Raw genomic sequence first — 24,573 nt, 5'->3', positions numbered from 1 at the left:
TTATCACCAGGGACCCTAGAGTGGGTGGAGATCATTAACTTGCCTGCCTTTCTAAGCTGGTCTTTCCCACTCTGCCCCTTCACCCCCCCTCCCCCACCTACACAGAACCGTGGGGTTCCCTTATTTGTCTAGCTCCCCCTTCCCCAGCCTCCTCCACCTGGTAATGATTTCCTAGAGAGTCTCCCAGGGGTCTCCATGGGGACGTTTCCTGCTCCGATCTCCATGGTAACTCTTCAGGTTGCCATGGTGACACTTAAGTGATTATTTGGAGGCCCTTAAATAAATCACCCATGGTGGTATATGCTAGAAGCATTTGGCTCCGACTCTTCTGTTCGGGGCCAGGGTTGGGGCCCAGGCCCACAGGCAGAAAGGGGTGGAGGCGGGAGGAGGTTGTCAGGGCCGGTTGCCCTTGGTTCTGGCGGGGAGAGGGGCCCTCTCTGGGCAAAGGTGGAATTGAGGCTTTTGGGAATTGGTGCCGGGACAACCAGTCGGGGTTGTGCAGTCCTTGAAGAGAGATCCTGCAGCCAGGAGGGCACCCTTCATAGGACTGTGGCTCAGGACAGGAGCAGCTGCGAGGAAGCCGGAAAGTGACTGAGCAGGGATTCAAACCAGGATCACTGGGCTGCAAGCCCTCACTGCCTGAGCCTAACTGCTGAGAGGGAGTTTAAGATGGAATCCACTCCATTTACTCAGCCAATATTTTTAAAGCACCTACTGCGTGTTGGGCACTGTGCTAAGCATTGAGGATGCTGCAGTGAATAAAACAAAAATAGCCTGGCCGGTGTGGTTCAGTTGGTTGAGCATCGCTCCATGCACCAACAGGTTGCCAGTTCGATTGTGGGTTGCAGGCTCGATCCCCAGTATGGGGTGTGTAGGAAGCAGCTGATTGATGTTTCTCTCTCATCACTGTTTCTATCTCTCCCTCTCACTTCCTCTCTCTCTAAAAGAAAAAAAACAAACATTAAAAAAACAAAAATACCCATCCTCATGGAGCTTACATCCTACTGGGGGAGACACAAGCAGCCCCATAAGTAATAAAGTACAGAGGCCGGAGGGTGGTTTAAGTGTTTGGGAAGGAGCTAGGACTGCGGGATAGGCCGTAGCACACAGTCATAGGGGCTCGGTCCCTGGGCAGTCACGGGGTCAGCCTTTGGGACAATTCCTGAAAGGGAGGAGGGCGAGGTAGACTCCATCAGCGGTGCTGGCTCCTCCCTGGGTTCTGGTAACACCGCTTAGTGATTTTCAGGCTCCCAGCTTCCTGGAGGCCTCACACCACACAATGAAGCAGACAGGCCTGGCGTTGACTCTGTTTTAGACTGGGGAGCTGACAGCAGAGGGGGGCAGCATGCCGGTGGCAATGTGGCTCAGGCGGAACTTGAGGGTGATGACCAGAACTTGAGTCTGGGCTTAGACCAGGACCATTTCTGTCAGACAGTGGACTTATCACCAAGTCTGCAAATTCATACCTACGCCGGCACTGTGTTAGACTCTAACACTGTTAGAGGATGAACATATCGCTTACGTCGTACACCTGGGAGACTGGGGTAGTGTGCCTGGGGGATCTGGCTTATTTTCGTTCCAATGTCAACCTCAGGTGGTTATGATACGCTCCCCTGACCTGTATGGGATGAATGGTCATGCTCATTCTCTGGTGGTGAGCAGACAGAAGGGCATTTTTCTAACCCCCGGCTTCCCAGGAGGCAATACCAACTCCAGGAAATGGGGAAGGTTGGAAGCACAGGTCCAAGGCATACGGTGTACAGTGTGGATTCCGCCACAAAGCTTCCTAAGAAGGCGGTGAGACTCGTCTTTCTACACCAGGCTCTCTCTGCCTTAAAAAATAATGTTTTTTAAAATCCTCGTCTGAGGATATTTTTCCATTGCTTTTCAGAGAGAGTAGAAGGGAGGGAGGAGGGGGAAGAGAGAGAGAGTGAGTGAGAAACATCAATGTGAGAGAGACAAAGTGACTGGTTGCCTCCCACATGTGCCCTGACCAGGGGTGGGGAGCCAACTCGCAACCCAGGTACATGCCCTTGACCAGGAATTGAACCCTTGACCTTTTACTGCATGGGCCAACATTCTAACCACTGAGCAACACTGGCCAGGACTCTACCTTTTTTGTGTGAATTATCTACTGTCAAATAGGCCTTGGATTTTGGACCAGGTTAACAAGCAATAGAAAATGATGGCTGGACAGTTAAAGCCCCCAGAGGCCTCACTGGAAAGTTCCTTGGACAGTGAGCGATTTGTTTAACCTCAGGTGGCTCCGAGTGTCCAGCTTCAGGAGGCGCAGGAGGCCCTGGACACTCCGGAGCTTGGGCTCAGCTCAGACTTCAGTTAAGCTTCTCGGGAGGACAGGACTGGCCTCCTGCTGGTGGCTCTTGGGCCTTGGAGGGTCCAGGCTCCCTCCACAGGGGCTCCCTGCACACTAGTCCCTCTGCCTGGGGCACACCCTTCCCCTGGCCCTTCTCAGCCTTCAGGTATCAGCTTCAATGTCACCGCCTCACAGCGTCCTTCTCGGTCCACCCAACCCAAGCAGGCCTCCTTGCTTCCTCTCGCTGAGCTCCTCCTGGGCTCAGGCAGCCTGTAACTAGGTATTTGTTTGCTCTCTCTTGCACTAACCTGCTTTCCAACCTGAACACAATGCCACTGGCCACATGCGGCAGCTGAGCGCTTGAAACTTGAGATGTGCAGTTAAGTGTGCAACATACACTGGGTTTTGAAAACTTAGTATGTAGAGTGTAAAATAGCTCATTCATAATCTTTCTACTGATATTTTGGATATGATGAGTTAAAGAAAACATGTTAAAATTAAGTTCACCAGTTCTTTTTAAATGAAGATACGAGAAAATTTAAAATTCCATCAGTGGCTTGTATTGTATTTCTGTTGGACAGTGCGGTGACTGGATTAATTCTAAAGAAAAGAGGCAAAGGAACTGTTCGTCACTCTATACCCAGCACCTGGTATTGGGCCAGGCTACAGTAGGTGAGCAATAAATAGTGTAATTTATTGAATAGCTTGACAGTTATATTTTCCATCAGCCCAGATATATTTTGAACAGTCTGCTCAGTGAATGTGACCTAATTTAATAGTCAGTTTATTAAAAACAACTCAGGCATAAGAGTTGCAAGAAACAGAAACAAAGGGAGCGGGAAGGGTCAGGGTCTCAGTCTCTCTTCTGAAGGCGCCTTGGTCCTACCCGCCCCAGCACGTTCTAGTTCCGAGGGGCTTAGGGGGACATGCCGACCTTTGTCAAAAAATAAATTAAAATCCCAATACACCAACGGTGGAGACAATTGTTTCCCACTTCCTGTTCCTTTTTCTTTGCTAACAGAAGCCCCTACTTTTAGATAAGCACACAGCCACCCAGAACCCAAACATTTCTCAGCCTCCCTTGGAGCTGGGCTCGCTAGTGCTGGCTGAGGGGACGTTAACAGGGAGGTCAAGTAACTTTTGGGAAAGGTCTCAAAAGTTATGGCTTTCTTTCCCTCCTCCTTTTGGCTGGAATGCCTGGGGCTCCACCAGCTACCTTGGGCCATGAGGAATGAGGCCAGGGTCATACCCTGGGATGTGGGAGGTGAGGCTGAGAGGGACCTGGGTCTCCCACAGCTTTGGAAAACTGCCCTCAGCCCCGGAATGCCCCCTATTGGCTTTGCATCAGAAAGAAAATCTGAGGCATTTAAGACTGTTAGGGTTTTTTTGTGACCTGATCCTGATAACAATACCCTTCTCCCTGAATATCTGGTGTCTACCTGCTACCACTCAGCTCCTTTCAGAACAGAATACTCAGGACCAAGTCAGTTCCAAGGTGACAGAATTTCTTTAGCATCAGATATTGATTTAAAAAGAACTGGAAATACCCTCAGAAGGTACAATAGAGCACGGAGTGAAAATAAAGTCACCTCAACCTGTACCCTAGTCATCTGTTTCTATCCCGAGGCAACCATTATTACCAATGTCTTTACATAGTCTTTGCTGACAACTTTTAAATAGCAGCTTTTCCTTTAAGAGACAAAGAAAAGTTAAGTCCCCCCTCATGGGACACCCTGTTATATAATAATCTTATATAAATATCCATATTCATCTCTCTCAATAAAAAATAAACAACCTGTTATTTTGGTCTTACTACCCATAAACCTTCATTTGAGATCACTTTTGCTCTAGGGCTCAAACTTAAGCGCTCAGGCCCTTGGCTACATGACTGCGGTGTCAGCCCTTCCCTGGCTCTCCTGTGTGGTGCGAAACACTGAAACCTACTCCTGAGCAGAAGCAGGCAGGGGTAAGTCGGGAGGCCTGATCCCCAAGGCCACAAAGCACAGCTCCATCTGGAGGAATTTAAAAGGATTAGAACTGGGTTTTAGTTTTGATTTTTAGACTGTGTTTTTTAGTAAAAATAGTGATAATCACATAATAAAAATGCAAGCATACTTAATGAGTATATGCTCTGTGCCAGGTGCTGCACTAAGACCTTATATGCACAATCACATTGAAACTTCACTATGACCCTGAGTTAGATACCCTTCGAAAGCATTCCTATCTTATGAGTGAAGCCAAGAGGTTCAAGGTCACCAGATAGAAAAGGGAAGTTGGGATTTGAGTTCCAATAGTCTGATCATAGAACCCAGGCTTTTAACATGATGACTGCAGACAGATGGGCAAGTCCCATGTATGCAGGGACTGTCCCTAAGGGCCCAGCACACTGCTGGGTACGGAGCAGAAGCTTAACCAATACGCATGGTCTTAAACATCCATTCATTAACACTGCAAGTATGCTGGGGCTGGGGAGAGGATGGTAGCACACTTTCCCAGGGTCTGCAGGCTGTGTCCTCTGCTCAAGACACACCCTCTGGCATCCATGCTCAAGGGAAAGAGACCAAACTGGGGGCTTAAAGGGTTCTGAAGGGAAGGTTGGAATCTGGGGCAGGGGGTGCTCTGGCTCAGAGGGACACTAGTGAGGCCTGGAGTGCTGAGCCCGCCCACAGGAACCAGGCCCTAGATCAGGGGTCCTCAAACTTTTTAAACAGGGGGCCAGTTCACTGTCCCTCAGACCTTTGGAGGGCCGGAGTATAGTTTAAAAAAAAAACTATGAACAAATTCCTATGCACACTGCACATATCTTATTTTGAAGTAAAAAAACAAAACGGGAACAAATACAATATTTGTATTTGCATGTGGCCCGCGGGCTGTAGTTTGAGGACCCCTGCCCTAGATTATGCTAGAGGCACTTCTTGCCAAGTTTGATACAGAACCTCTTTTCTCTACCCCCTTTGCTGAACTATTTTAAGATGCGTCTGTATCTAACGGACCGTTTTACTGCTGTATTTCTAGTTCTTAGAACAGTGCCTTAGACACAGGAGGCCCTCATTTGTTGAATGAGCAGTTGAGCTGGCACCTGGTCCTGGCCAGGTGGCACTTCCAGTACTTAGGGGCACTGCTGCCTCCCTGGCTTCGAATCAGCTCTGTCACAGGGTGGGGCTGGCGCTTACTGCTTGCGGCAGGGACACTGGTTATTTTGAGTCGGAGCCCGCCTATATCCCAATCATCTGCTTCACAATCCACAGCAGCGACGTCCAACCTTCTCACCGTGGCACACACTAACTACTAAAATGCTGCGGCACACCAAAATATGTATTTTTTTTGCCGATCAGACAGAAAAAAATGGTATGGTTTTGACTGATTCACACCGAATGGCTACTGTTGTCATTCTTTAATTTGTCGCTCTAAGGCAGCGGTTCTCAACCTGTGGGTCTCGACCCCTTTGGGGGTTGAACGACCCTTTCACAGGGGTCGCCTAAGACCATCCTGCATATCAGATATTTACATTATGATACATAACAGTAGCAACATTACAGTTATGAAGTAGCAACGAAAATAATTTTATGGTTGGGTCACATGAGGAACTGTATTTAAAGGGCCAGAAGGTTGAGAACCACTGCAAAGAGGTCAGTGCTCCTGACTAAACGGCCAGGCATTGCCAGCTTTAAAAATTCTTGCAGCACACCAGCTGAAATTCGCTGACCTACAGGATGAATCGCTTCAGTTTTACGTTTATCAATTTTTCCTCTTTTGAGCTTTGGTAGAAAAATAGAATTCTGCCAAGAGAGAGCAAAAATTTATGAAAAATCATTATACAGTGTCAGGTTCAATCAGACATGAATCAATGTGAATGCACACGGATAAACCCTGAAATGGAAACACACCATAATTTAACTGACACACACTGAAACTCTGGGATGTTCCTCCTGCTCAAAGTGCTGAACACAGCAGGGTTGTAACGGAGTCAATAGCTATTTTAATCCTTTGTAAAAGATAAAAGAGGGCAAGCTGCTAGACAGATGACTAGGCAGGAGTATGTATCTGTGAATGGCTGAGACAGAATATACATGTTTTTCTTATTTCTTCCAAACAGGCCCAGACTAAACCCTAACCTATGGAGCTCACTCTGGAGAACATATTGCTGTCTGGTCTTCAAGTTCTGTGCTCACTATAAAGTCCAGTGCCCAGGGCAGGGAGAGGATTCCATTAGGGACAATTTCACCCCACACCCCCACGGCACACACAGCGGGGAGCACACAGCTCCCAGCCAACACCGCCTGTGCCCGTGGTCCCAGCAGGCGGCAGTACCCGAGAACCAGTGCCTGCAGGACCCCTCACTTCTCACTGGGTGGTGAGCTCCCTCGCAGAACCTTCTGTTCTGAGACACACGCTGATCTACACCCAACCCATCTGCAGCCATTGCAATCCCGTCCCATGGACGCGTCAGCCCACAGGTGGCCGGGGCTCCTGGCAATGCGTCTTTGTTACAGAAACACACTACTGCCGCCATCTCTCCTCCCCATTTCAAGCGTGTGCCACACAGAGGAGAGTGGGTGCTGCTGGTGTTCCCTCCCGCCATCCTATACTCCAGAGGCCATGAAACCCACCTGTGAGGTGCAGTCACCAGCGGAAGACGGCCTGGCATGTGCATCTGTTGTCACAGTATTTACTCTTCGAGGAGTCTGCTGTTGCCAATGGGGGCAAGTCCCCAGCTCCAGCTGACCCCACCCCATGTGGGCCTTTCCCTTCCTGTCTGGGTGACCCTTTCACCCCTTACAGCTGGCACCTGCTGCCACTGCCCTGGGGCACGTCTCAGGCCACCAGTTCTGCACCTGCCCCCTGCGCACACAGGCGATTAGTTCAGGAGGGTGGGGAGGCCACCCAGGAAGTGCCGGCAGCTCCAAGAACACCGACAATCCCACCCCAGCAGGCCCCGAGCGCCGGCAAGGCTCCCGTGGGCCATGAAGAATGGGCCCCCACCTCTGTCACAGGTAGAGTGACAAGGCAGTGCCACAACCTGAAGGAGCTGGAGGCAGACGAAGCAACGGGGTAACCAGGGCACGAGAAAGTGTTTCAGAGCAGCTGGGGCCTCACGACAGGCTCAGCTCACTTTCCAACCCCAGACAGTCTCATTGGCTCAACCAGTTTTTCCAGTGACGCTTCAATGCTGGCTTCCTTGGTTTCTAAGCTGCTGGATTTCAAAAGTAAAACCAAATAACAAAAACTCCAACTTTTTCAAATGGAACAAATAAATAATAGTAACAATATTTACACAAGTACATCACACCGGGAGTCGGAAAACCTGGGACGGTGCCCTGGCCCTGGGGCTCAGGCCCCTCGTTCCTGGGAGCCGCTGGACAGACAGGTAAGGTGGGGAGAGTAAGGCCTCCTGGCTGGGGCTCCTCGTGTCAGGGAGGTAGAGTGGGTGGCAGGTGTGGAGAAACCTCAGCTGCCTGGCCAAGCACTGTGGGGTGGTCAGGGTCACTGGGTGAGCTGCTCCCGGAGTGCAGGGGGCCTGCCCTGGCTGCTGGCATGGTGGGGACATCAGGGCCTCTGTTCCAAGGAGCACAAAGCCGAGGCAGCTGCTGGTCTCGAGCCCCTTTCTAGACAGGACAGGAGCCGAGGGCAGGAATGGTCCCCTCTTCCCGGGACTATGTGACAAGGGGGATGTGGAATTCCTTTGTGTCGAAGATCAGGGGCCTCCTGGGAGGGCTCGGGTCCCTGTTGGCCTTGTGGAGCAGCTTGAAGAGCCCGGTTCCAATGTTCATGGGGATCCCCATGATGATGCATTCGGACACCCCTAAAACCAACCAGAAGGAGATTAGAGAGCTTCTGACACACAGTGGGTTGTCAGGACAGAAACACTGCTGACGTAGGAGCCAGAAACTGGGATTGAAGTCCCAGCTCCATGACATATCAATTGGTTGAACCTGGGCTGGTCACTTTACTCCTCATCTATGACAGGGTATGCTGCGAAGTGCAGGCTGGCACCGTGCTCCTAGCTGGGCAGTGCCACCCACAGCCCGGCTCCCAGCTGGAGACTGATGGCTCAGTGGCTCTCTCACCTAGCGCTAACGTAGACAGCAAGGCTAGTGAAGGAAGCACAGGGAATCCCGAGTTTGCCATCCAGTGTTTGGTTAACTTAGGCCCAGAAGAAAAGCAAACAGGACGACATGGTCAGGTGATGATCCCTGGAAACAGCAACAGCAAGTTGTTCACTGTGCTCAGCGCCCAGGCCTGGGCCAGGCTCGAAGGCGGCCCCAGCCTTGGGAGAGCACAGCTCTAGGGTGAAACACTCAGAAGGCGGGGCTCCCTGGAGAGCCACAGAGTAGGGAGGTGGTGCAGATTCTTACTCTGAGCTCCATTTCGGCTTTACGATATCTAGTGTTGGGCTTTGCAGCTGGCTTCTGGCTCTAAAACAAGCAAGTGTGTGCTTACTACATTCTGGGCTCGGTGCTCTCGGGAAACCAGAGAGACAACCAACCAAACTAAAACCAACATGCGGTGAGGACAACATTATGTTACAACGTGTAAAGGACCAGGAGGAGGGGATTTCACAGTGGGGGTGGGTGGCTGTGCTAGGCCCCTAAGGGATCAGCAGTGGAGAGAGGGGCAGTGGGCGGGGCCATAGAAGGCAGCAGGGCTGCAGCACCGGCCCAAGGCCTACATCCTGGGGGCAAGGCTGGGGTGCTGGGTCTTAGCACCTTGTCAAGTACACTTGCTCTTACCTTTATCTTGGATTTGGCCTTCTCTGCCCTAATCTCTGCTCCCTTTTCTTTCCTTTCACCCTTTACTATCTTAAAGAATTATGCAATTCCTCTTTCCCTTTATCTGCAACTGATGCCCTTTGAAAGGAGGAAGAGTTCATCTTAGGCGTACACCGACTTGGGCTCTACCTGCCCATCACCTGTGTGGCAAATCCACTCAAGAGCAGGAGGTGTTGGGAATGGCCACTAGGAAGCAGAGCTCTGGAGGCGGGGAGGCGGCCAGGCCTGGAACCCCTGTGGCTTGGGGAGGCTCCTGAGCCTCCTGTGCCCTAGCCCCTCACAAGTTCCCACCTCGGGCCTGCAGGATCTTGGCAGGAGAAAGGCTAAAGTGGGCACTTTGTAAAGGACCAGGAAGGGCCATGTGGGCAGCAGGGAGTTTGTGACAGTTCCCCCTTCTTTGGTCTTCTTACTTGCAAACAGGTTTGATACCTACACCTCACAGAGGTGCTGAGATGCGGGCATTTAAGGTGCCCAACACAGGGGTTCCACAAACGTAAAAGGCAGGCTGGGTGCCTCTGCCGGGGAGTCAGGACAACAGGGAGCCCGGGCACTGCCCCTCCTGCCAGCCCTGGCATCACAGAGGGTGCAGGAGCGGCACGGCGACTTCAGGGGCTGGAACGGTTCCTGCACGCGCAGGCTCAGTCTTTTCTTCTTGGACCAAAAACTGACTGTCCGGACAGAGCAGCCTCCTAACAGATGTGGGGGGTCGTGGGGTGCTCCAGTCAAGCTTGGGAGATAAAAGACTGACTGGTTCCAGCTCCATGACCTGTGACTTTACTCTTAAAAAACAGAAGCTCTGCCTGTTCAGTGTGTTCACTCCCAGAAAGCCCCAGCCAGGGTCTAAGCTGCAAACACCCGAGGCCTCTGGTGATGCTCTTGGCAAACCTACCACACACGGAGTCCTTCTGCCCGAAGTAGGCGGCGTCGAAGAGGTGGTCAGCCGTCTTCTCGAAGGAGGCCAGCATCAGCACACTCTCCTTCATCTTGGCCAGGCCAAACCTAGTGATGCCCAGGACTTCACCCTGTCAAGGGAGACACCTGTCAGACTGGCACCCACGCCACTACTGAAAGCTCAAACCAAACCGCACCCACGGCACCTCCTCAACAGAAGCAAAAATCAGCCCAATACAGGAGTTGTTCAAGTCACAACCTCAGGTGTGCGCAGGATCCTAACAGCTACTGTCCCACCCGCCTCAGTGAGGCTGCCAGCCACTGGCAACATGGATGCTTACACTCACAAGCAGGGGCCGTGAAACAAAGAAGTAAGAATCTAGAGAAAAGAGAGCACTTCCTGAAGATGTTCATTACGTCCTGAAGACTTAAAACTCAACTTAAAAACCACAAAGCAAAAAAAAACAAAACAACAACAAAAAAACCCCCACAAAGCAGGGATAGAGTTAAGTACATTTAGGTGTTTTCACCCAAAGGAATATTCTGCCACCATTAAAAAGTATACTTAACTATGTAACAACAAGGGAAATATAACGTTAAATTAAAAAAGGCAGCATAAACACGGCAGGCCCGCTGTTTACTGCAACTGCAGTAACAATATATGCCTCCAGAGTAGACTGAAAGGGGGGACTTTAAAGCACAGCCTATACTCCAGGCGGGAGAGGCCGTTCCTCCCGAGTGCCTGGACCGTCCGAGTGCAGCACAGGTCTGAATGGGAAGGGTCATAAAAACCTGCTGTCCTCTAGCACTGCTAGAGGGGAGGCATTTCTTGGGAAAAGAAAAAAAAAACATAACAACCATCCAACCTCAGTCCCGCACGATCATGTTAACTTAGTCTTTTCCTGGAAATGGCTACAGAAGTGTGATAAATGGGTTTAACAGGGAATAAACACCTCGGTTTGCCAGGACATCAGGCCTTTGGCAATAGCTGGCTTTGCTTTAGGATACGATTTCTACTAAGAACAAAACCATTCTCCCCCTCATACCAGGAGGTTGCAATGTCTGTGCTGGAGTTTTACCAGAACACCCAGCCTGCCCGCCAGGCCTTGGTTTTGGGGGGATGGTGACGTCTTATTTTCTCGCAGTGGCCACCACAGCAAGTACTCCGTGTCTTATAAGCGGGCCAGCTTCATTCTCCTGAGACTGGGCCCCCACGCACCTTGTAGGTCATGAGGTCGGAGAGCAGCATCACGTGCCTCCGGTCGATGCTCATGCCGTGGTTGACCATCGTGTACTGGATCTCGTTGATGATCGTTGTCCGGGCAGCTTCAATGCCCAGAGTTTTCTCCACCTACGGAGAGCCAGGGTGAGCGGAAGCAGCCACTTCCGGGTGCCACATCCCCCCTCTCTGTGCCCCCCTCTGCCCTGAAGGTTCACGACAAGCCTGGCGCCTTTTCCAGAATCAGCTCTTGAGTGGTAGACCCAGAGCAAACAGCTGTCCCAGGAGCCCAGGAACCAGCTGAGGGAGACAGGGCGCGTGTGCGGGGACCCGGGTGTGAGCAGTACCTCATAGGTGTTATTGGAGGTGGTGCGGGTGCCCTTCACACCGTGAGTGGCCATGACCGCCCGCAGGTTATCGCCCTCCACCAGGAGCTTGTACTTCTCCTTCCCACTCTGCTCGTCGATGTGGATGACGGCTCTGGACACCTCTGGGATGCCCTGCACCACCACCTGGACTCAGAGACACAGACGTTTGAGGCCCTGCAGTGCCCATGGCCCCCACCACCCGGGCAGCCTCAGAAACCACAGCCGCAGAGAGGATATGGACGTCGGGCCCTGGTGTGTTCTCGGGAGCACCCCGTTCTCAGTGGGGAGTATCAGTGACGTCCACGCCTAAAAGTCCTGCTCACTGTTCTGAGGTCCAGGGAGAAGGCAGCAGTTCAGGGAACCGTGTCCTTTCCCATGGTCCGTTTTAGGAGAGAACAGAGGAGTCTAATAGACAGAGCTGGCGTGACAGTACTGAGGAGAAAACACCGACTGATTCCTTAGGAGTGTGGCACAGAAGGAGGAATGGGTGCCCCCTCAGTCTCAGGAGTGACAGGACTTAGGGTGCTCTGGGGCCTAGATACTGATGCTGGAGGTAAATGCGTCCCTTTACAAACCTCCCGGCACTTGGCTGGGGGGCACTGAGGGTGACTGTTGCCTCACCTTGGGGAGGTCCTCCTTCAGGAACTGCAGCACATAGTACATGGAGCTCTTGCTGTTCTCGCGGGGGGTGACACACACCACGGCCTCGCCGTGAACAGCCACGTCGCCCGGCTTCACTCGGAGCTTGGACATGCAGATGGAGTACCGCACCGTCTCTGCGTTCACCTGCGGGAGCCAGAGGCGTCCGCACAACCAGGGCATTACTGACGGTTCGGAGCCTTTGATTCCAGTATTTCTCAGCCTTTTGTCATCACTGCCCCTCTAAGAAGTCTTTTCAGGCATTTTTCCCCCTAATCTCTCTCCCCACCATGAGATTCTAATACTAGAGATATACTGTATTTGTTTACGTACTGTATGTATATTTGTGCTTTATTTATAGTTTCTTTTTATAGTCTCTCCACACCCCCACTGGAAATGCATGCTCAATTCATGGCAGCATGCCCGGGCTCCAGGGGAGTCTGGGAGTGCGAGGTTGGTGGCCAGGACAATTTAAAAGCATCAGTGCCACTTCCCCTGTACCGACCTCACAACTACTCGTATCTACACTCCCGGATGCAGCCCCGCTCTTGTGCTAAAAGGACAGAGGCAGGTGGCCAGAGCCAGCCTAGAGAAACCCTGACTTGGAGAACTGGCTGCTCAATTTGGGTCATCGTTCCCATGAACAAACACATGGACCTGGTACTTGAGAGAAGGGACACAAAATGTGTGAAGACTAGCACAGATTTTAACTACCTCGAGAGGGAGGAAGGTGCCAAGAAGTTACTCAGTTTGCACCCCGCCTCAGTCTGTCCCTGAGAAAGGCTGATAATCTTTCAACCATAAATGCCAATATGGTAAGCAAGGTTAACCCGCCCACCCAAAAACATTCACTGAGCTAGCCAGGTGCAGTGCTGGTGCTGGGGCCACAGATGTGCAAGACACGGACAGCCCTGCGGCCCTTCTAGACACTGGGAAGATGGACAAGGAGACGAATTATTGCAATACTTTGTCACCGTGAATGGGTACGGTGGCCTGCACAACTAATTTCCTGTGTCAGGTCAGGTTTAGAAAGAGACTGTGAAGGTGCAACAGACTCACACAGAAGCACCAAAGGCAAGTCTCTGCAGTGCATCCTGTGCCTGGCCCCGCTCACCAGCACCAGCCTGGGACTGACAGAGGGCGACTGCCTCTACAGATTTAGTTAACGACTCACTTCCAGCCTCAGAAGTCTAATCCGTTCCAGGGAGAGCTTGACAAGGATAAAGCAGTCGTCGGGAAGGAACACTTCTTCGATATACTCTGAAATCTGTAGTGTCAGAAGACCGGCACGTTAATCAGTCACTTTCCCTTTTTCTAAGAGCATTCACTGCTTGTTTCTTTATTTAAAAATATGTGTTTTTATTGACTTTTTGAGAGAGAGAGGAAAGGAGAGGGAGATAGAAACATGGATGAGAGAGAAACATCATCCATTGGCTGCCTCCTGCACGCCCCCTTCTGGGGATTGAGCCCACAACCTAAGCATGTGCCCCGACTGAGAATAGAACCTCCATCTCTTGGTTCCTGGGTTGACACTCTACCACTGATCCACACCAGCTGGGGCACTGGCTGTTTCTTGTATGCGTCCTGATCAGGGATTGAATTCGCCACGTTGGCGTTATCGGATGCTGCTCCAATCAATTGAGTTACCTGGCCAGGGCCTGCTTACTCTTTTTTTTTTTAAGTTGATTTTAGAGGGATAGGAAAAGGGAGGGGAGAGAGAAACTTCGATTTTGTTGTTCCACTTATTTTTGCATTCACTGGTTGCTTCTTGCACGTGTCCTGACCAGGGATGGAACCTGCAACTTGGTGTATCTGGATGATGCTCTAACCAACTGAGTACCCGGCCAGGGCCTGCTCTCTCTTTTCTTTTAAGGACATAGAATAGTGTGGATACACCAACTGGCATACCCACTGCACCTGGTTTTTATATTTCCTTGCAATACTACTGGTCTAGTTTTCTCATTATTAAGAGGGATTTCTCCTTACCTCTCCCAAGAGAGTTTTCTCAATTCTCCCTTTCACGAGGCGAGCGTAATCTGCATCCTCATCCTTGTCTAGCTGAGCCGTGATGATTGGAGTGCTGTGAAACGTAAAGCAAAAACAACGTCAGCACGAGAAGTATGCCTGCTTAAAGATGGCTGCTTTGTTAAATCCGCACACAGAAGCAACTGCAATTTATTGAGCATGTGCTACGTCACGCTGCTTCCTCAGACATTCTCATTTATTTTTTTAAAATATATTTTTATTGATTTCAGAGAGGAAGGGAGAGGGAGAGAAATAGAAACATCAATGATGAGAGAAAATCATTGACTGGCTGCCTCTTGCACACCCCCTACTGGGGACTGAGCCGACAACCTGGGCATGTGACCTTGACCAGAATCAAACCCGGGACCCTTCAGTCCGCAGGCCGACACTCTATCCACTGAGCCAAACCAGCTAGGGCCAGACATTCTCATTTACATTTACTATTTTTGGAGCCCATGAGGCAAACCACTCTACCAGTGAATGAAATGCCTTTCAGGAAATTCTTTCTGACCAAGTGTACCTACCTCTTCCTCTTTGGTCCTAATAAGTAGTTACTAGTAATTTAGTTCTGTTCCCTGAGTAAATTGGCTCTTTGTGTGTTATAGCTTCCGCCATCCCTTTTCCCTGCCCCATAACCTGCTCTCCAGGACACTTCCAGCTCCTCCAACACCCACTGTCCTGGTAGTGTCCCCTGAACACACACTCCTGGACGAGACTGACCCCCCCGGAGAAGGCAGCCCTGCCACCGTGGACGTCTATAGTTGCCATTCTACAGCCAAGCGCAGCTTTCCTTCATTTAATGCTGTTTTTATTCAGATCACAGAGGAATCATCATTCTGTCATCAAATGTAACATATTTCTATATTTCTAGTCTCAGATCATCTACAAATCCTATCATGAAATTACGTGGGAGTCACAGAACATGACCACAGCCCAAATGGTAGACACATCAGTCAGGTCTGGTTAGGCTGGGGATATAACATCAAAAATATGAAACCTGCCCGGCTGTGTGGCTCAGTGGTTGAGCGGCAACCAATGCACCAGGAGACTGCCAGTTCGATTCCTGATCAGGGCACATGCCCAGGTTGTGGGCTCAATCCCCAGCAATGTGTGCCAGGAGGCAGCCAATCAACGATTTTCTCTCATCATTAATGTTTCTATTTTTCTCTTCCTCTCTCTCTAAAATCAGTAAAAACATATTTAAAAAGAAAAGTGAAACCTAGCTCTGGTTAGTGCGTTGACTTGTGCACCGAAGGATCTGATTTGATTCCTGATCAAGAGCATGTACCTGGGTTGCAAGTTCAACCTCTGGCCTTAGCCAGAGCATGTACAGGAGGCAACCAATCGATGTGTCTCATATCAATGTTTCTCTCTCCCCAACCCTTTCCCCTTCCCACTTTCTAAAAAAAGGGGGGAAAAAGATCCTTGGGTGAGGATTAACAAAAACAAAAAAGTTTGAAATCTACACTGACACATTGCTGTCATTTTTCCAGTAGTTTTTTAGGTTTCTCTCTTTCATGTGACCAATGGCCATAAAGAACCACTTTTCAATTTTGACTGTATCTAGTTTCAACTAGTTTTTTTTCCAACGGGTTTTTTAAAAACTAAAGTATGATTAACACAGGCATGCCACTGAATTTGAGGTACTGCCCATTTAGATAGCACATATGACAAGAGATCACTGCTTCAGAAAAAACGAGGCAGGCGGGATGGGAACAGAAGGGAAACGGAGGCAGGCACCTGATGGCCTTGGAAGCGTTGATGATCTCTTTGATGCGGGGCACACCCAGGGTGATGTTCATGGAGGCCACGCCTGCAAAGTGGAACGTCTTCAGGGTCATCTGGGTGCCTGGCTCGCCGATGCTCTGGGCACAGAGTGCGCCTACCGCAGAACCGGGCTCCATCTGTGCCCTAGAAGGAAGATGTGGATGGAAAGTCCAGTAAAACTGCCAGGGAGAAGCTTCTGTTTACTTCTTTTCAGCAGAAAAAATGCCTTCAGGGTCAGGAAGGAATTGGCAACGAGCTTAGCTGTGCTGGTGGCAGAGGAAGAACCTGGCATAGATCAGTAATACGTGCGTACAGGAGACACGATGCCCAGAAGGGCCAGATATTGAAACTGTGTGGCAACAATGTCAATGTGCAATGACTGGGCCCCAGCGTCTATTGCCTGAAGAAGACAGGAGAGCCTGCTAACAAATGGAACTGAAGGTAGAGACAGGAGGTGGCACCTGCCAAATACATATTGGTAGTTTCTCTGTGGGGAGAAAACACTTGGAAATTTCTTTGCAATTCCACACCTTGGAGCATCCGTCTACACAGGCTATCATTAAGTGGTGCTGGTGCAGAATCTGTTTCTGTGGGCCAATAGGAAGGATCTGAGACCCTTGTGACTACCCGGTAGTCTAAGATGGTGAGCATCCCTACCTCATGTACTTATCCCTACAGGTCTCCAGAAACTTTTCTATTTGGGTGGGGGTGATCCGGTCCAGCTGGTACAGCACCCGGGGCTGGAAGAACAAAACCAAGTGCAGAGTTAGGGCTGGTACCTGAAAATACCCGAGTGTCCGCCCTTCCACCCGGGAAAGGCCACTTACCTCTGTTGTGCCGTTATCGTTGATGCCGTATTTATCTCTGGTTTTCTTGATCTTCTCAGAAACCCCCTTAATGAAGTTCTTTATTTCCTGAATGATTACACAGCAAATATCAATAATTCAGATGATGTGTTTTATAAACTTCAGTAATATGCAAGCCCATCATATCACTAAAATAGTAACAGCTAAATGAATATTTTAAGGGGTACAACACGGATGAAGTTCCTACTACAAAATGTTTCCCCAAGGGATACACCCAATCATCCACACCCTGGACACAGGGCTCACTGATTCAGATGTTTCTAGGGCCTTTTTTCTCCAATGATGCTTCAGCAAAGGCCACACCGACCACTTTCCTGGCCCTGCCATGTCGCCCTTACACTAGGAAAGCCTTCTCACCTTCCGCTCTCCCTTTGCTCTCCTGGCATACACACTGCCTTCATTTACACAGCTCAGAGCAGGCAGAAGTGCACTGTTAGACTTAGTCTCTAGACTGATTAACTTTAGATTTTCTCCTGAAGTCCTTATGATCCATTTAAAAACTAACAAGCTAAAGCACAGCTTTGCAGACATTATGTACATTTCAAAGGAAGCACCCCCACACTCAGCTTCACCTCCTCTTACTCTCACCTCGGCCTCACCCCCTCAGTCTCCCGCTCCCTTCCCACACAATCAGAAATTTGGAAGGGTTCCTGGAAACCGCTCTCAGTATATCTGCTATTCCTGCTGTATTTGAGAACAGTACTCTCAAAGGATAAAAAACAAAAAAGGATGTTGACAAAATGGAGCAAGGAAGGTGAGAAGTACATCATGAGGAGGGCAGCATTGGAGACTACAGACCTGCAGCAGTTTTCTAGCAACCCTCAAAGGGGAAAAAACCCATCTGTTTTACAGCTGACGGTGTGTCTGTGAAATAAATCCAGCTTCATGGTCACTCCCAGAACCAGGACCAGCTGGCACCTCCTCTCGCATGTGCTTACGGAGGAGTGTGCTGCACTGTAATGAACTGCCCCTTTCAGAGTGCTGCTCCCAAGGGGTCACACTTGATAGGACTGACTCAGAGCACTTCTCAAATGAGCTGACAGCACACACCACGCAGTAGAGCCATTTTCCCTGGTGTGACTCTGCCCAACAGGGAAGATTCAAAGGCAGCATGCCCTGTGCTGCTTCACTTTTCCTCTGTGTTATCCGTGGAAAGAGCCTCTTCCACATTGCTGATTCCTCCCCACCTTCTTGTCTAGCCGCTGCCATATCCTTTAGGCACTGTGGTTGGCAAACTGCGGCTCGCGAGCCACATGCGGCTCTTTGGCCCCTTGGTGTGGCTCTTCCTAAGCCTTAGGAGTACCCTAATTAATAACAATGTACCTACCTATATAGTTAAGTTTAAAAAATTTGGCTCTCAAAAGAAATTTCAATCGTTGTACTGTTGATATTTGGCTCTGCTGATTAATGAGTTTGCTGACCACTGCTTTAGGGCAAGCTCCTGAGAGCCCGCTTGGCTCAGATGCTGCCATTTGTCGCCAGGTGTTAAAAGTGTCCCACCTGTCAGTGCAGGGAAACTGGAAAGAGAGCCTGTCCCTGGGAAGACCGGGCACTGTCATCTGGAGGAACTCTGCACACACAGTAGAGGACACACCTAAAACCACTCCCCAGCTCAGGCACTGGAAACGAACCTTTAGCGGCCACCCACAGGGACCCGCTTCCAGCGGCTGTCCTGAAATGACTTTTCTTACACAAAAGTTAGACATTCTGGAGGTTAAAAAAAAAATCATTTTGCAGAAATGAAAACTGAAATAAGCTACTAAGAATTCAGCTGAATCAACCCATGCATACTACAGGGAACTCACAACATGGCAAATGACAGGCGATTAATCACACGATTAACCAGCAGTTAAGTTCTCACACTCACACCATAGTAGTCTGTGAGCAGGGGCACCAGCCTCTGGCAGGGCCAGGGCTCAATGCCACTCAGGAGCCGCCTCCGCTGCCTCAGCTCTGGCAAGGCGAGGGCCAGCACAGGCGAGGGCCAGGACACATCTCAGAGGCGCAGACAAATCTGTCTGGCCAGTGGATTTTGAACCCTCTTGGCAAAACTGAGTTCACCAGATTGTGAGCCACTGAAGGGCAAAGACATGTTTAGTCATCTTTGTGTTCCCAAGACCTGCAGTGTGTGACACAGTGCGGCTCACTGACTAAATAAACACCGAGGTCAGAGGTCACCCATTAACCCTTGTCAAAGACAAGCAAGGGGCCCGTCCAAAGTGACGCACAGGGAGGCCTGCTTGCCAGCCCCAGGATGAAGGGCTGTCATCTCCAGTGCTGGCAAGCAGCCGAGTGCTGCTCGGCTTCACCCCTTTATGCTCAGCAGTCGCAGCATGCGAAGTGCGTTACCTCGTTATACTTCTCATAGCCTGTCTCAGTTAAGGTCTTCAAGGATAAACAGAGAAATATATAAGTAAATATAATGATGTAGAAAAACAAAATCACAACTCTAACTTGTTAATTAAAAAAAATCTACAGAAAAAAATTAAAACAAAGGCACCCAGCCTAGCCATACCCTTGATTTAAACATATTAAATACTGTAAGATTCTTTTTTACCGTTCACTCCTCAACACATGAAAGGAAGAAGTGAAGCTTCCTTAACTGAAAGCATCCTTGCACTTTCACTCCTGTGGCTTTTTAAAATGTTTTAAATATATTTTTACTGATTTCAGAGAGAGGAAGGGAGAAGGAGAGAGAGAGAGAAACATCAATGACGAGAATCATTGATTGGCTGCCTCCTGCACGCCCCCTACTGGGGATTGAGTGCACAACCTAGGCATGTGCCCTGACCTGGAAATGAACCATGACCTCCTGGTTCATAGTGTGACGCTCAACTACTGAGCCACACCAGCTGGGCATGGCTTTTATTTTTGATATACCGAAAGGGATACATTCCTGCTGATTTTTTGCTGCATTTGAATAACCAATCAGTACAAACAGGAAACGATTGGTTCCTGCATCCCTTTGCTTTTGGTCATCACCACATAAAGAGAAAGGAGCTGCTTACATGGGTCAGTGACATTAAAAAAACAAAAACAAACAAAAAAACCTTTAAGAGTGCCCCCAGGTACCAGCTCTCCTAAAGAAAAAGGAGGGCAGACTCCATGGATCCCTGATCCATACCATAGTAGGAGAAAGAGCGATTTAAGAGGATACTGAGACAGCCCAACACAAATTATTGGGATTCAGAATGAACAAGGAAGAGCTGGTCCACAGGAGGTGATTGCAGGGTGTTGACGGGTACGGTTACACACAATCAGTTCTCTAGCTAAAGCATTTTCCTTCGAATAGGAAAACACTTGTGTAAAAGCCACAAACTAAGAAAGACATGAGACAAATTCTTCACATTGGCTGCAGAGATTTTGCCTCAGCCATTCTTTAATTTTTTAAACAAAGAAACACTCTTACACAAGCCCCCCAGCTCATGACATTCCCCTGCTGGCCCTTGGCCACCACTGTCTGGTGCAGCCAGGCGGGGCGACCAGCACCGGCGCTTACCTGCAGGAAGCTGTCCTGGCAGCAGAGGAACTCGTGCTTCTTCATGATCGACTCGGTGCTCAGGACCAGTTCGTTTTTGCTGAGTGCAGGCTCGCTCTGACACGGGAAGACTGCCTCAAGTGTTAAAGGACACAGTATGATGTGGCGGGCACAACGGAGAAGGGGGCAATATTAAATGAAAGAAGCTACAAGAGACAGGATACTTAGAGGGATCTTCTAGCAACCTGTGATGTTTTTCTCCTTCAAAACAAGTTTTAGATCCTACCTTTAATATGAAGGTGGAAACGGTAAACTGATACTCCACTTACACAAAGACTTCTGGGTATTGTTACATTGCTCCCAAACTTCACCCCAACCCCGATTTGCATTAAAAATACACACTGTTGTTTTAAAAAAATCCCAAATATTCTAAGAGTGAAAATATTCCTCCACCCTCAAGCTCAAAGCATTTCCCCAAAGATTTAAGGGCTACATATCATCCTAACGCACAGGCAGACCACTATGTATCTGAATTCTCCTCCATTGATGGTCTGCCTCTACCACAAACAGTGCTGGAAAACACTCTTGGCACTCTTAGATCATTTCTGCAGGGCTGGTTCCTCTAAGAGGAACTATGGGAGCAAAAGGCACCCACATTTTAATTCAGATCAGTACTGTCAAACTATCTTCCAAAAAGGATGTTCTAAATTATGTGAAATGTAACTGCTTTTCACACCCATGACTTATAACACTGGCCTGTTACATAGAAACCAAAGCCCTCTTCTGTTGGCATTTGATGACTAACACTAGACTTTGAAATTGAGAAAATATTTTCCTTTAATATTGGAAAACTTATTCAGAGTAACACAAAAGGAAAATACTAAGCCAGTAGTTGGGTAGATATGACTGAGCATTAAACTGTGTGTGATGTTCCAAAGGGCACCTCCATTCTAAAGAACACTCCAACCCCAGATATAATACTAAATCTTACTTTGATGTTGTCCAGAACCCTTTTAAACTCCAAGGGCTCATCTTTTCCCTCCATAGCTGCGGGATCTAAGCCATCTCCCCCGTAAATGAACTGTATAATATCTCCCGTAGAGCTTCGGACTGTCAAATCATACTGTGAACAAAGATCTTCAAGGGACTTCACAAGCCTTCTCTAAAGGGAACAAAACAGAAAACAAAGACTAGTCACATGTGCAGAGGATGAGATTTCCAACTCTAAGTTTCAAGGTTACTAGCCCTTTAATCACATAAAAACATTTTATTAGAAATCCCTTAAAAAGATTCCCCTAACCCCAAGAACGAGGCCAAGAGTGCCTCTCTAACCTGTCCAGAGGGATTCAGAATATGCCCAACCTCCAGCACTTTGGTGTGTTTTAGAATACCTGCAATTTAAACCCCATCTACCCTGAAGGACTATGCAAACACTGTTTTCCTAGCCTGCTGTGCCTCCTCTCTCTTTCTCCCTAAGGTATAAATTAATGCCACAGCTCTGCATTTCTAAACACAACTTGATCTCGGACCCCCGTGGACTTCAATATGAATTACAGAGGATCAGGTGCAGACCCTCTTCTGGGACAGGGGGCAGGAGAACAGGGCCAGCATTGTGTCTGACCCAGCAGGCAGCAGCCATTTCTCAAATCTGCCTGAGGAACACCTTCCCCCGGCAGAGCCCACTGCAGCAGCAATGTGACGGTGGCTCCGTGCATGAGGGAGACAGAACTCTTCCTCCAGGCAACTTCAAAACAAAAATCCCTCATGCCAGAACCAATTTGTTCTAGGTTAACACACTGCTCTGGGAAATCCATATTCTACTCCAAAAGGTAAAGAGAGAAAATAAAATCAAAAGACATCTGGCAAGAGCAGTAAAAGCATTTCAGTCCTTGGGCTTTTGACAAAAGCAGCACACTCCAAAACTGAAGGGCAATTTCCCATCAAAAGATGATTAAAAGGGAAGTATCAGTAATGACACACCACACGAGGCACAGAAGAGGGTATAGAAGTAGGTGTCTACTGGCTGGAGTCGATTTCACCCTCAGCAGCCTTGTTTGTCTGGCCCACTCGTTCACATCTCTGGATTAGCAGCCCTGTTTCCCAGTTTGCAAAGGGCCATGCTTCTCAGACTGGCATCCAGTGGGGAGACAGAGGACACAAAGCTACAGCGAGTTCATGGTCCAGCAACTTGGTGTTGTAAGTAGGAAAAACATTAAAATTAAACAAACAAACAAACATATATTATGGAGTACAGAGAAGAAATGAAAATTAGACTGGAAAAAACAAAACAAAACAAAATCCCTTGCTAAGGACTTTTTTTTCTTTCTTCAGTCTACGGAAGAACAAGGCAGGAATGTGTTTCCACTCCTCTGCAGCACTCCTCTGCAGCAGGGGCAGAGGGAAGTCTGAGAAGCACAGGCACAGGAAACCCTCTAGTTTAAATTAACCCCTGGACCTGTTATCCTAGACCAGCCGTGGGCAAACTACGGCGGGCCGTTTGAAATGAATGAAACTAAAAAAAAAAAAGACCATACCCTTTTATGTAATGATGTTTACTTTGAATTTATATTAGTTCACACAAACACTCCGGTCCAGTTTAAGAACCCATTGTGGTCCAGTTTAAGAACCCATTGTGGCCCTCGAGTCAAAAAGTTTGCCCACCCCTGTCCTAGACTGTACACACAGTGGAGAGCCTTCCCTCCCAGCTCCCCTGCGGGCACCAAAATGCCAAGAGATTCCTGGAGCCCATTAGAATGATACTAATAATGAGTTACTTAAATAGCCGCAAAGTGAAGCAGAGTCCTCTCAATAGACAGGAGGGATGCCCTGCCACGCCCATTTGTGTGCATTAGGAAACAGGCTCAGTGAGGTTCCATCGTTATGTCCCAGGATGCACGTTCTCCTCCCATAGAGTCTTGGAACGTGTGGCTCTGGCCTGGTCTTGATCATTCGAGGTGCACAGGATTTGGAACATTAACATTACCCTTTTTTGTTTTTAATTTCTTCTACGTTTCTTAATTTTCCCTTTTTATTACCAAGACTGGGTATATTTTAGCTCGTGTACAAAATATGTAAACACTCAGCAGTCAAAGTCCACAGAGCTCTGTCCTACTCTGTTGTTAATGGCCTACATTTCTTCAATTACCTGCATGTATCCCGTTTCAGCTGTCTTTACGGCCGTGTCGACTAGACCTTCCCGGCCAGCCATTGTGTGGAAGAAAAACTCAGTTGGTGTCAAACCAGAATAAAAGCTATTAGCCACAAAGCCTTTGGCAGCTGGGAGCTAAAGAGAGGTAGAAAAATAGAAAAATTAAACAAAAAAAAGTTCAGGGTCCATTCCAAACCCCATTCACATCAGAAAATGCTACACCTTCCAACTAGAAATCCCTGGCCACTGCACTCTCCTGAAGTGGCGGGCTTTGCATACCCTTCCCTAAACAAGAAATAATTTGGCACAACCCATCCTTCCCAGAGACAAGGAGGGTGAGGTCCCAGCCAGGGCCGGTGCTGGTGCCAGTGGCAGGCAAGTGGCTCAGGAGAGGAAACCAAAGCCTGGGCTGCCATCCACGGAGCAGGCGGGCAGCCAAGGACCTCGGAGGGCACTCACTGACTGCAGCAGCCGGCCCGTTCCCTGGGAAATGATGACTCCCTTAAAGACATCCTTCCTGGGCCAGGCCTGTCCACTTCTAGAACATAACCATGGGCTGCTGATGTTTATGGGGTTCACTTGGGGTGCTGAAAATGTCCTAAAATTAGATGATGGGATGATCACACAATTATGTGAATATACTTACTAAGTCACTGAGCTGTACACTTTGAATGGGTGACTATGATGTATACAATGTATTTCAGTGACATTGTTAAAAATATACACATGTGTAAAACACCATGTGAAATGGCCAAATAGCCTTTGGTCTGGATAGGTCTATGCTCCTTAGAGGACAACTGAGATGAACAGACCAACCACCCGCTTCCTTATGGTGTTTAAGGGACAGCTGGTGGACTCAGACATTTTTAGGCAAGCAGACTTCCCGAAGTCTAATCTAGCACTGGCCCAGGGGCCGTGAAGTCTGGATGCCCTGGCCTCTCCTCCCAATTAGTCAGCTGCCCGACAACTCTGAGCCTGACACACACAGGCAGGTACCATTCCCGTGAACACTCATCTGCCTGACCTGGTGAATTCTGGCCTGGGCAGAGGACCTGCATTGTTCCTGGGGCGACCTGATGCAGAGACTC

The 24,573-nt window shown here is 49.0% G+C and overlaps 1 protein-coding gene across 1 annotated transcript in view; it reads right to left on the bottom strand.

Moving 5' to 3' along the window:
* Positions 1-7,548: 7,548 nt before the first annotated feature.
* Positions 7,549-24,573, bottom strand: part of POLR3A (RNA polymerase III subunit A) — a 45,748-nt gene continuing 28,723 nt past the window's right edge. The window contains exons 19-31 of the mRNA XM_006090174.3: positions 23,483-23,620; positions 21,329-21,499; positions 20,359-20,472; positions 16,821-16,907; positions 16,651-16,733; positions 15,967-16,137; positions 14,188-14,281; positions 13,376-13,468; positions 12,184-12,348; positions 11,542-11,706; positions 11,195-11,326; positions 9,974-10,106; positions 7,549-8,117 (exon numbers count right to left, since the gene is read on the bottom strand). Of these exons, the coding sequence (XP_006090236.1) occupies positions 7,969-8,117; positions 9,974-10,106; positions 11,195-11,326; positions 11,542-11,706; positions 12,184-12,348; positions 13,376-13,468; positions 14,188-14,281; positions 15,967-16,137; positions 16,651-16,733; positions 16,821-16,907; positions 20,359-20,472; positions 21,329-21,499; positions 23,483-23,620 (1,695 nt within the window). The 3' untranslated portion in view covers positions 7,549-7,968. The remainder of the gene's footprint in view (positions 8,118-9,973; positions 10,107-11,194; positions 11,327-11,541; positions 11,707-12,183; positions 12,349-13,375; positions 13,469-14,187; positions 14,282-15,966; positions 16,138-16,650; positions 16,734-16,820; positions 16,908-20,358; positions 20,473-21,328; positions 21,500-23,482; positions 23,621-24,573) is intronic.

The sequence above is a fragment of the Myotis lucifugus genome, unplaced genomic scaffold, assembly GCF_000147115.1.
Source record: "Myotis lucifugus unplaced genomic scaffold, Myoluc2.0 scaffold_69, whole genome shotgun sequence".
Taxonomy (NCBI): domain Eukaryota; kingdom Metazoa; phylum Chordata; class Mammalia; order Chiroptera; family Vespertilionidae; genus Myotis; species Myotis lucifugus.
Note: the sequence above shows the minus strand (reverse complement) of the source record. Positions and strands in the feature narration are given on the sequence as shown.